Genomic DNA, 12857 nt, shown 5'->3' on the forward strand with positions numbered 1-12857 from the left:
TCAACATTTAAGAAAAGGCCCTAAAAAAAAAAAAAAAAAAAAAAGGAAAAGGCCCTATTTTTTTTTTTATGAGAGCTTTATGCTTCCTCCCCAAAGCTCCAAAGGATTTGCTCAATCAAGAGTGTCTAGACTCTGTCCTTGCCCTGCAGTATAAGATGACATCACTACAAAGAGTCCCAGCTCTTATGAGATTAAAATCCACAACGTGAGAATGACTTTACATAACAATGGGTATTACTCTTCACTGCATGGGAAGACAAAAACATAGCAGCTAGTAAATATGTTGAGTGAACACAGCAGCTAGGAAATATGTTGAAATACCCAGAATATAGTCTCAAAAAAGGATCCTATGACAACTCGTTATCCACACAAAAATATAAGTATGCAAATATTCCCACAGGCTCTGCCAATGAGATCCACACATCAGCTCTGCACTGTCTTTTCTGGCCGCTGAGGAAGCCGGCAACCAGTCAGGCCAACAAGACCCTACTAGGCAGATGGAGAGATGTGGCCCGTGGGCTCGAGAGCCATGTGGCGGTCCATCGACTCTGATGGTCCAAGAGGTAAGGCAACTTCTTCATTCATTTCCAAGAAAGCACCGGTCTCTTTGGGAGAAGGGGATTTCCTTTTATGACAGCCTTCTGTACAACCTGGGTTCCTTTCTCTGTGTTTATTCTTCAGTATCCTCTTGTACACTTTATATGCTAGGTGTTAAAACATACACATATTAAAAAAATCACTTTAGCAAAGACTATAATTTGGTGACTTTGTGTAGTTGTCAATACTTTGAGAGTTTGTTTACTTTGGGTCATAGATGTATAGATGTATAGAGGAAACGGAAGGGAAAACAAGAGGAAACTATGAAACCAAATAATTCAGGGTAGCAAAATGGCTGTTTCTGTTTGGAATAAACCATTCATGATTGACTTATTCATCAGGTTACTGACCGCTCATCCATTCATTCATCCATTCAGTCTGTCAGTCAGCAATTCCTGTGGTGTGTTTTCTATGAGTCAGGTGCTCTCTTGGGTGCTGGAAGATTGCTGGGTATGAGCCAGACATGTTCCTTCCTTCATGGTCTGACCACAAGAAGGAATTAAAACTTGAGTCTAAGTCCAGGAGTTTCATTCTGCTAGGATTTCTCTTATCTTGTGGGAAAATTAATCCCCAAATATTCCTTATATTGATTGTTACATCAGTAATGATTGAGCCTTACTCAGAACCTCCTCCCTGACAACAATAAAAATTTACAATGGCCCAAGATTAAAATACATTTGTGTGTGTACTTTATTGATCCATGTATATTTTTTAAATTGACCTTCTGTGAACCTACATAATAATTGACTCTGAAAAGATGTATATTAGGCTATATAGATAGGTGTGTGTGTGTGTGTGTATGTATATGTGTGTATAATTTCAATATCTGTGTATGTACTGTATTCCATAAGTGAAAAATATATCACAGCCATTCAGCACAATTCTTAGTCACAGACGCACTGTGAAATAACTTGATATTTGGCTCTGGATGAAACATAACAAGTGTCATTTTTGAGATAAATGATTGCTCATGGAGACTTATCAAATCAGACATTTAAGGTCTGATAGTGCATTGTTTTGTGTGGAGCATACTTGTTTACAATTATAAGCGCATTTTCACATGATTTTTAATATTTTCCTGTGAAACTTCCACTTGTGGCAAAGGATCTTGTTTTGGCATTCTCTTTTCGCCAAAAATTGTCAGGCTGAAAATGTATCCCAAGGGCAGCACATGCATGTTTGGACTGAAACAGGAGTTGGTAAGTTGGGTCAACAATTTTCAATCACGTCTACCCAATAGGGAGCTCTACCCACCTACAATAATGAGAATTCCATTCAACACCTGGAAGAGTCCATAGGCCAATGGGAAGCTAAGCATCTGGACCAACTGCTTGGCACTGAAAGATAACTGGAGCATCGTGAAGCACATCTGGATGTTCTGAGCTCCAGTCTCTAAGGAAATCGTCCTGCACCTACCGATGAAAAATGTTTTCAAGAGTTACACACTAGGAATAAGGACTATTCTTAAATGCTCTCTTACATAGAGCAATACATGTAAGCTAGGAGCTCAGGTCACTAAAAATATTTACTCATTCCATAGTTCTTTGTGGAGTACCTACTCTGTAGGTGGTCTCTGGAGAGGAACTTGAGAGGAGGGCCTTATGAAACCTAACCTAGGAATCTGAAAAGTCAAGACATATACACAAGGAAGGCTCCATAGCAATACCAGGCGAAGTGTGATGGAGGGTAACGAAGATGCTGTAGAAATTCAGAAAAGGGGCGTCAGAAAAGTGGTTAGAGAAGGCTTCACAGGGGAACAGTGGGATTAAAGAACGGAAAGAGGGGAAGAGGCATTTAATATGGGACAGTGATTGAAATTAAAGTTCTCGGGACAGGGCCAGCCGAGAGGCTCAGTTGGTTAAGAGCTCGCTCAAGAGGGCAAGCTCTGAGCAACAGTGTCGCTGGTTTGATTCCCAGCCTGAGCTGAGCTGCCGCTGAGTTGCCAACAGGTGGCAGGATGGGTCAGCTAAAAAAAATAAAATAAAATAAAATAATAAAATAAAATAAAGTTCCCGGGACAGGTACGAGCTTGGTCTATTCAGGAGCATTGCACATGCTGGAAGTCCATTTGTGTGGAGCGGAGGATTGGAAGAGGTGACAATCGAAAGTTGAGTTAGAGATATGAAACAGTATAAACCAAACAACACTTGAAAGTAAACACAAAAACTTTAAATGAAAACCAAATGTCTAAAATAGTTTCTTTGGTGAAAGGATTTTGTAATAAGTTTTTTCTACTTTCACTTTTCTATATTTTTTTTGGTTTTCTAATTGCAAAACAAAAAAATAAGCCTCACTTGAAAAAGAAAAACCAGGAGGGAGAAAAAGACAGACATAGGCAGGACCTTGGGGGCTGGGCTAAGCAGTTTCATGTCTCCAGTTTATAAAAGGAGTCTTTTGGTTTTTACAGATGCAAGTAAAGAGAGAAAAGAGGTTTCCAAAGATAAACCAGCACCTCTATGCAAGCTGGATTGGAATGAGGAGGTAAGAAGGGTGTGTAAAGTGGGAGTGAAAACAGTGTCACTGGGGCAGGACAAGTTCTGTGGCTCAATTTTACTTCTAGTTACCCTGTTGTTCGCTATGCTTTCTTCACACTAGCCTCACTTCTTTCACACCCCTGCCAATAAATCGATATGATTAAGCTACAAGCTAGACCTCACACCTGGACCATTCCCTAGGCAAGTGTACTATCTCTGTCCTGATATTTCTCAAGCCCTCAGGTGTGAAAAAAGTGAGGTTGTTGACTACACTTTGCTATAGGAATACTTGCTCTGCAGATCCAATTCTATTTCAACCACTCATCAGCCTGTGTTCCTAATTACTGACTTTGGAAACAATCCAGATCCAATTCCTATCACATGTTCTGAACTTAGTCAAGTTCCTTAACTTCTCTGAAGGGTTTGCTCATCTGCAGAATGAGGTACTGATAGTCTCTACCTCTCAGGCTTGTAGTAAGAAGTAAATGAGATACAGTTGGCGGAACCTCACCCAGTACTTGGTAGAATCCTAAAAGTTCTCCCAAGTGAACTGGAAACAGCATAAAGCTAATAAAAAATTTCCCAAACTCCACCTTTGGAATTCAACTGCATAGCTTACTTTTCTTCAATAATTCTTTTCTGATTTTAAAAGTAGTACATACTCATTGAAAAACATAGAAAGTATACCAAGGAAATATTAAGCAACTACAATTATTCTTAATCCTACTACTCAAAATACACACTATTAGCATATGGTGTAACTCTTCCATGCGTAAAATTCTTTTGCTTTCTTCTACAATACGGGAACCAAAATGCATACTGTTTCCATTCTTTTTAACTCAAATTTATCTCTTAAGTATTTTCCAAAAGCATTAAAATTGACACATCATGTTCCCTCACATAGCCACATCATGAATTAAATATCTCCTTATTGTTAGATATTTAAATTGTTTCTATTTTTTATATTTATAAATAACACTGCAGTTAACATCTTTGCACATCAATATTCATGCACTTATCTGATAGTGCTAGCTTCAGGACAGAGTTCTAGAAGTAAAATCACTGAGTTAGCAGCTAAAAATATTTATAAGGCTATTGATATGATTAAATTGCCTTTCAGAGAATTTATGCCAATTTATGTTCTCCCCAACAACATATGATAATGCTCATCTCATCTATATGCATACAACATGAAATATTATCATTTTTAATATTTCACAGAATTTATAAATTATATGCCCCAACTTGTAATGACAATATTTAAGATAAATTTCTATATTATTTCCCAAGTTTATCCTTTCTCCTTCTGCCCCTTATAATTAGCATTTTTTTAGAAATTTGGCACAAACAATGGATAAATGCTTTAGCTCTTGAATCTTCTCGCGCATGTCCTAGAATGATCTCTATAGTTAGTGAAACCATCATCGCACCCCTCCTATTCAACTACTAGACTATGAAGAGAAAAGTGTCCAGATTATAAATGGTATTAACACCCCAATCCTAATTTCATAGATTACAAATTCTCATCAATTTGGCCTTTGCTTTCATTTACATTAAGAATTACTATGATCTTTTCACCATCTTTAGGATGAGCTGTCTTGTTCCATCTACCTTGTAAGTCAAAACTCTTTGTGTTTCCAACCCCAGCTAGGCAGCAAAACCTGCCAATGGCAGTGTGTTTAATCTATCCTTCTCAAAAATGTTTATGGAGTGCTGGCCGAGTGGCTCAGCAGGTTAAGAGCTCACTTGGGATCACCAGCTCTGAGCAGCAGGGCCCCAGTTCTGATCCCACATGAGGGCCAGTGATGCAGCGCCTTCTACAGCTAAGATGATGAACAATAGCTCGACCTGGAGCTGGGCTGCTGTGAGTCGCCAGCGACGGTGTAGGCTGCAGCAGAGCTGCAGTGGGCTGTCATGAGCTACATGAGTGGCTGGCAGCCAGCGTGAGCGGCTGGTAGCTGGTGTGAGCTACTGGGAGCCGCTGTGAGCAGTCGACCAATGACCGGCGACTGATTGCCTCACCCAGGAAGAGCACAATGATCACCATACCAACATGGGCCAGTGAAGCGACGTCCTCCACAACTAGACTGAAGAACAAAACAGCAATTTGTCTACCTGTCTGTTCCCCTTCCCTGACTCCCCAACACTGTTACCCTTCCCCCAATTCCCCAATAAAATCTTTAAAAGAAAAAAAGTTTATGGATAATTTAACTATACCTCTGCCAAGATTGGTGGGTAAGAAATGCCAGCAGAAAGCCCATGACATGGCCAATCAAAGGAAAGATGAAACTGATGGTCAGTAGGGTGATGTCTGGATTCCAAGAGTCTTTCGCCAGCACCACACCAGCAACTGCAACCACCAAAAGGATGACTGCACCAACAGTGGCCCCAATCTGAAGCAAACCAATAAAATAAGTACACATAAGCATCCTGGTTTTTTTGTTCTATGAGGTAAAGTCCATCACCACTCTAAAAAGCTTGGAAACCAGAAGTTGTAGAACAAAGAGAAGACCTAGAGACCACCAAATTCAGTCTCATTTTATAGAGGATCAACCTGAAGTCCAAAGTGGGCAAGTATCCTGGCTAAGCTAGAAGTTGGTAAGGCTCAACACAAATCTAAGTTTTCTTAGTTCATGATCAGTATCTTCTCCTTTCAAGGAGAGGATTTGGCCAGAAGGATCGGGTAGTAAAAGTTTTCATGGATAGGACCAATCTGTGAAATCTGACAATAAGTGTCCAACACCCCTACACACACCTCTTGACACCTCTCGCTGACCTCTTGTTGGAGATCTACCCTGCCTGACCATCTGCCACTCTCTTCCCGCCAACCTTCAACCACCAGTGGCTTCTTTCTGCTTTGATCCCTGCCCTTCTCTCCTCCAAATGAAATTTACCCATCCTTCATTAGACAATCTGAGCTAATATTAATGTAATATGAAAGGTACCAACAGATAGCTTCATCCTCTCCCAAAGGCATACTGTCTGTTACTTTCCTTGTTTAGGAGAAACAAGCAAAAAAATTGTTTCCAGTGGTTTGAATTTTAGATCAGGGAGGAAAGAAGCAAGACCTAAAATATTTGGGGGAAATTAGGATCTTGGCAAGCTCCCATTCACGCCATGGGGAAACAAAACAAAACAAAAACCACTCAATGTACCATAGATGTGTCTGGGGGTTATTTTTACTGCCCAAATATAGTGACAGTCTGGGCCCCTACCTCACGGGAAGATGATGGAACACACAAAGAAGTCCTCTGATTGTAAAAATCTCTCTTCATCTCTCTACCAAAAAACAGGATTTAAAACTTTAAAATTCATCAAAAGCAATTTGTCTGAAAATGAATCAGATCTAAAATTAAAAAAGGACTAGGAACAGAAAATGCAGATATACCAAAATAATGATTAAGTGGTCATAGTTTTTTTACTAAGGTGCTCTAGAATATTTATGCATATTATTAAATATTTTCTGCCACAAATTCTATGGAATAGCCAAAGGAAAGGGGTTTTAAATCTGCTCTTTACAGATAACAAAGCTGACATACAGAAAATTTATCTGATTTCTCCATGGACACTGACAGACTAATAGAGGATTTGGAAACACCAAAATCATGATTTGTGGTTGTTGTTGTTAGGTGGCCTCTTAAAGAAAGTAAAGATAGAATACTTGAAAAGTAAGAGGGCCCCATGATCATACTCCCTCTTCGTGTTTTATAAACAAAATTATGAGCATACACTGACTGCCACATCGGAAATTTTCTCAGAGCTAACAGTCACTCATGTGCAATGTAAACATGTAACATGGAGGACTTCCTCCAGCTTTCTGTGCGCCAGTGGATTTGTCTGCTTGTGAACCCCTCTCCTTGCGTTTCTCATCTCATTGGAGGAATGGTGGGAGTTGTTCTGTCTTGTGCCACACTGGGAAAGCAGCATCCATTTATGCAGGCAAACAGACTGGCTGCCTTCCCTCAGAGAGAGCCAAACAGCAAGAGCTTAAACTGAACCAAACCATAAACCCCAAACTCCAATCAACTGAGATGTATTTGCTGACACTCCAGTCAGCGCCAAATGTTTATTTCTTTATAAACATAAAATATAATGAAACCACTTAAAACTTTTGAAGCACATAATACAATCTTGTACCTTCTAAAACAATATGTAATTGGAAAATTGAAAAGCACCCTAGGAGATTAACACCACTGTTGAGAATGCCCTCTCTCTAGCTAGGTATTTTTCAAGGCCGTTTAATAAGGACATATGCTTGTTTCTCCAGCAGACAAAAGACAGCGCTGGAACCTCGAGATGAGATAGTTACCATTACTCCATAGCCAGACTCCTCCATGTGTTCTGGGTGACTTCATTGTGACAGTTATTCATGTGGTATACAAACTACAACTCTAGGAGCTCCCCCAGGAATGCTTCTGAAAGGCAGCCCTTCCTCCTGCTTTTCCACAAAAACAGCCGTCTTCCTAAACACTGGGCTCCATTTCTCACACACATGAAGAGCTTTCACTTTGAGAGCGCCCGTGTGAAGCCTTGAGAATGACGGACCCTGGGTTCTCTCTGACCACACACAGACCCTAGCTTTCCTGTCACTGCAGCCAAGCGTCCCACACTTTCCTGGGTGTCATAAGCCTCGGTTTATGGGCCTAGGGGAGTGACAGAGTAAGGCTTAGAGAAGCAGAGGAAATATGGAGGTTAGATCCAAAAATGCAGGCAGGACACATAAGGAAAATTGCTGGGTGTGGGGCTGTGTTTGACGGGCTTGTGTGTTCCAGGCATGGCCTACGTCTGTCTGCCAAGTCTCTGAGTCTGAGACTGAACTAACTGCCCTGTGCAGCTGCTTACCTTGAGAATTATTTTGGATTGTTTGGGGAATCTATAATTCACATAGACACCGAAGGCCACAGGAATGGTCAGGCACAAAAGGGAAATTCCTGAAGAGAAGAAAAATCTGTCAGACAGTGTCCCCTCTCCTCCTAATTGCCCAGTCCTCAACAATTTTCGTTTTAATTAGATAAAGGCTTTCATTGAAGCTGCATTTTGCTTTTTCTTCCACCTCCAAAATAAAAATTTGTTTTCTAATCTTTGGAAGACAGCCTTTGAAGAGTATATGATACTACTGAATGTCACTTGGTCCATCATTTCTCTCAGAATCCCCCTGACAATCATATGGAATTTTAGAGACAACTGGAAATGTAAAAGGTTAGGAAACAGGAGGACCCTTTGTGGTCTGTGATATTCTTTGGTTCTCTGTATATGGGGTCACCCTCTACAACCACAGCTATTCTTCTCTGTTAGAAGCCAATGTGCCATTTACTTCACTAAGTAAGAATACCTGTTTCAGACATAAAAACAGCATTTGCTACACATACCAAAGCAATTTCTCATATATTTCAAGTGTAGCTAGGTAACCCAAAGGCAGGTTAAAAAAAAATGCCTTTTAATTAACACACGTAAATAAAGGCTTTGAAGGCAGGCTCAATAGAGCAGAGATCTGCTTGCCAATAGGATCCATACACTGACATTTTCCGGTGCCACTTTCCAAGTCTGGCCAAATGCCTGCAATACTGGCTCCAAAGTTAGGTGAGTTGCTCATAATATTTGGGGCTTTAATTTTGTACAAGTGCCTATCAGAATAGATTACCAAAACAGAATATATTAAGTAACTTACTGATCAGAAAAGGTTGCACATAAAATCATGATTTCTAAATTAAGATTTCACTCAAATTTTACAAACCCAATGGTCTCCATCTGTTATTAGGAGATGGCTTTATTTGTGATTTTGAACTATGGGCCATGGGTTGTAAGCCCTCCTCCAAGCGCTTACTTGAGACTCCAGATTGACACTTTAGAGTTCTAAGAATCATAGTTTCTACCAGTTGTCCAAAGACTCTGACCAAACTAAAACAGGCAGGTCATGTCACCAAGTTTGTCTTCTACACCTAGTAAATCCACAGGAGTCTCTAGAAAAAAAGGGCAGAGTTTAATGAGAAATAACAGTCAGGAAAGAAGATAATGAAAGAGATATGGGTATATTTGTGACACGTGGATATACTTTAGTAATCAATAGGTATCATTTATGTTGATCAGTAAAGAAGTCAAGGCTCTCAGGCAATGTCCAAGATGGAGCTTGGGGAACTAAGGTCTCATTAGAGGCACTGTGATCCAGTTAACCTTTTAGTCATACTGAGTCCAATTGCTTTATAGTGAATTATCTAAAGGTTGATTTTTTTTTATTCTTTTAAATAAGTGCATTTTCTGGACCTATTTTCAAAGTGAGCACTTATAGGGGTTAAGAGCTTGGACTTTGTAGTCAGAATTCCGGGGTCAGAATTCCAGCTCTGCCCTTACCAGCTGCATGACCTTGGGCGAGTTACTTAAATTAACCTCTCTAATCCTGAAAAATCGAGGAAATGGAACTAGTAACAGAATTGGTACACTAAGGTTAATTAGAGAATTAAATTAGATGCTATATCTAACAACCTTGCATAAAGGAGGCACATAGTAAACAACAGCTATTATTCTTACTATCACCGTTATTGTTACGATTCCATTTCATAAGCTCATACAGACCTATGCTCTGATATGGAAGGGTCAGCGTCTCCTCAAGATCCCAGGACAAGGTGTAGAGATAAAGGCACAGTGGCATCATTCCCAGGGCAGCCACTGTGGAACAGGTTGTCATACTGATGCTGAAAATAAAATTAAAATAATGAGTAAGAGGGAGAGTCTGAAATGAAGAAGCTAGTCATTACCAAAAGCAATCCCAGTGACACAACTTTTTTTTTTTTAAATTGGAGAACTGTATTTTTCCAGGACCCATCAGCTCCAAGTCAGATAGTTGTTTTAATCTAGTTGTGGAGGGCGCAGCTCAGTGGCCCATCTGGGGATCGAACCAGCAACCTTAGTTTTATGAGCAAGGTGCTCTAACCAACTGAGCTAACAGGCCACCCCCTGGGACACAACTTCTTAGAGATTACGTGGGGCAAGTTACTTGATGCTCACTCCTGTCTTATTATTCAACAAATAATGGCTGTGCTTGTGGTCTAGAAAAAGATTTCCAGCTCTTGATATCCATCAATTAACTCATATTTACTTGATGATTTATTTGCCTTAAACATTTTGCTTGGCACTATAAGGATATTTTTCCCTTATATAGTTTTTTTGTATTAAGATATAATTCATAGACCACGAAATTCATCAGTTTAAAGTGTTTTTAGTATAGTCACAAAATTATCCAACAATAGCACTATTGCCAGAATATTTTCATCACCTCAAAAAGAAACCCCACCCCATTAGCAGTCACTCCTCATCCCTTTCTTTTCCCAGGCCCTGGCAACCAACAAGCAATCTACTTTATGTCTATAGGATTGCCCAATCTGGACGTTTCCTATGAACACAATTATACAGTAATGTGTCCTTTTTTGTCTGGCTGGCTTATTTCACTTGACATAATGTTTTCAAGGTTCATCCATGTTTGAGCATGTATCAGTCATAGTTCAGTCCTTTTTATGACTCAATAGTATCTTGATTACTGTACTTTTATTGCAATGTGTGAAATAAGTTATTGCTTCATAAATGTGTAATATATTTTTATTTTTTCCAAATATGTAAGGTCTTAATTTTTAAGTCTTTACATTTTTTTAATGGGAAAGAAGCACTTGGTTACACATGAAAATACCCAGCTTTGGTGCAAGGGGAAAGGCATGAGAAAACAGGGACTGGGGTGCAGAGCCTTGGAAGCCCTTCCAGCCCCTCCTGCTCTGACCTGGGGAGAGGAAGAAGAGCAGGCGGTGCATATAGGGAAAGCTCAGACAGAGACGTAGGTGGAGAGCCAGGAGGTTACATTCGTGAAAACCAAGAAAAAAGAGCTTCCAAATGAAGGCAAGATGCCAACAAGAGATCAGGCAGGATGAGAATCCGAGAAGGTAGTGCCATCCAGCCTTCCCCCGATTTTTGTGCCTCCACCCCAAATCTACCCTATCTCCCACCCCCACCTCCAACTCCCAAGCTCAGGCTGTCTTTCCTCCCCATCTGAGACAGACCCAGTGAAAGAATGAATCAGGAACTATAGCAAATGGAAATGAGATCATCTTCAGGCATACTAAATATTTTATCTTTAAACTGCTGGGGGAAAGTACGCAATCTGTTTAATTAAGCACACACAAACTGTTTATAGACACTATGAATGGTCCTCTACCTGATGAGGTGAGGCAAATGGCACATCACACAACACAACCCAAGGGTAGAAAGCAAGACTTCATTCACTTTAACACCAGGCCCAGAAAGTCTGGGGACTTTTTAATATTCATTGTTTAAGTTCTCACGCCAGACTGCCTTGCACATGCTATGTGCCCAGTCTGTGCCCTAGGCACAAATGACTGAGGGAGTGAGAGGTGGACCAGCCCCAACCCACCAAGCAGAGGAAGAAGACCCTTTGTAGGGCTGAGGTCTGTTGCACAGATGACAAGTGTCCTCAGGCATGCATCTTTCTTCCTCATAGTATATATCACCATCTTTCCATCTAATTACCCTCCCTATAAAACAGCGATGATTACTTTAACATTTCCTATCAGAAGAATGTTTATACTTTCAGCAAAGCAGCAATGATATTACTTTAATTAGATTCAAAATATTCCTTCTGCACTCTCATTCATTGCAGGTAAAAATGCAAAATGGCACACCCCCTTGGAGGGAGTTTGGCAATATCTAGCAGAATTACACATGCATTTATTCTCTGACCCAGCAATCCCACGTCTGGAAATCTATCCCAAAGATGCACTGTCAAAACTATGAAAAGACATATTACCCAGCAGTGTCTGGGCAGCAGCATACCAGAAAGTGGAAGCAGAAACTACAAAACCCCTGGAAACTTCCATTTGGAAGTCACACGGTGTCACTTCTGCCACATTTTATTGGTCAAAGCAAGTAGCCAGCCCTGCCCAGGCTCAAGGAATAGGGAAATATGCCCCCCACTCTGGATGGGAGGAGGACCAGACTTATCACATTGCAAAGGAAGGTGCTTATGAGAATGAAAAGACTTGTGGCCATACTTTGCAACCTATCACAAATACTGAAATATTTACAGATAAAATAATACCTGCAGTTTGCCTCAAAAATAATCCACTGGGTAAGTGGGGAGTAGAGATGAAATGCGATGGATCATATGTTTGTAACTGCGGAAGCTGCGTGAAGTGTACAGGGGAGCGGAGAGTTCACAATGCTATTCTACACACTTTTTTATGTATTTGAAATTTTCTACGATAAAAAAATAAATGAAGGCGGCCAGTTAGCTCAATTGGTTAGAGCACAGTGCTCATAACACCAAGGTTGCCAGTTTGATCCCCACATGGGCCACTGAGTTGCCCCCTCCACAACTAGATTGAAACAACTACTCGACTTGGAGCTAATGGGTCCTGGAAAAACACACTGTTCCCCAATCTAAAAAATAAATAAATAAATAAATAAATGTCCCTTCGATCTTTGTGGAGGACTGTGCTACTGTTCTGGTTAGATGAGGTGTTCTCTCTCACATTTTACCTTGATCGAGGCATTGCCCTACATCTACTATCATGCATATGCTGGCATGGGGGCATCTAAAGCATTTCTTACCCAACCCTGGCTGGCTGTGGTCTTTTCCTGCCTCAGTGCTGCTGTGTACCACCTCTATGCTCTTCGAGTGTTCATTCCTGGGATGGAACTAGTAACAGAATTGGTACACTAAGGTTAATTAGAGAATTAAATTAGATGCTATATCTAACAACCTTGCATAAAGGAGGCACATAGTAA

At 40.4% G+C, this 12857-nt stretch overlaps 1 protein-coding gene across 1 annotated transcript in view; it reads right to left on the reverse strand.

Annotated features, from left to right (window-relative positions):
• Positions 1 to 11: 11 nt before the first annotated feature.
• The window catches only part of SLC10A6 (solute carrier family 10 member 6), a 21215-nt gene continuing 8369 nt past the window's right edge, over positions 12 to 12857 (reverse strand). Inside the window, exons 2-6 of the mRNA XM_019668066.1 lie at positions 9642 to 9760; positions 7914 to 8002; positions 5289 to 5464; positions 1852 to 2009; positions 12 to 704 (exon numbers count right to left, since the gene is read on the reverse strand). Of these exons, the coding sequence (XP_019523611.1) occupies positions 490 to 704; positions 1852 to 2009; positions 5289 to 5464; positions 7914 to 8002; positions 9642 to 9760 (757 nt within the window). The 3' untranslated portion in view covers positions 12 to 489. The remainder of the gene's footprint in view (positions 705 to 1851; positions 2010 to 5288; positions 5465 to 7913; positions 8003 to 9641; positions 9761 to 12857) is intronic.

Source organism: Hipposideros armiger, unplaced genomic scaffold, assembly GCF_001890085.2.
Source record: "Hipposideros armiger isolate ML-2016 unplaced genomic scaffold, ASM189008v1 scaffold_515, whole genome shotgun sequence".
NCBI lineage: Eukaryota > Metazoa > Chordata > Mammalia > Chiroptera > Hipposideridae > Hipposideros > Hipposideros armiger.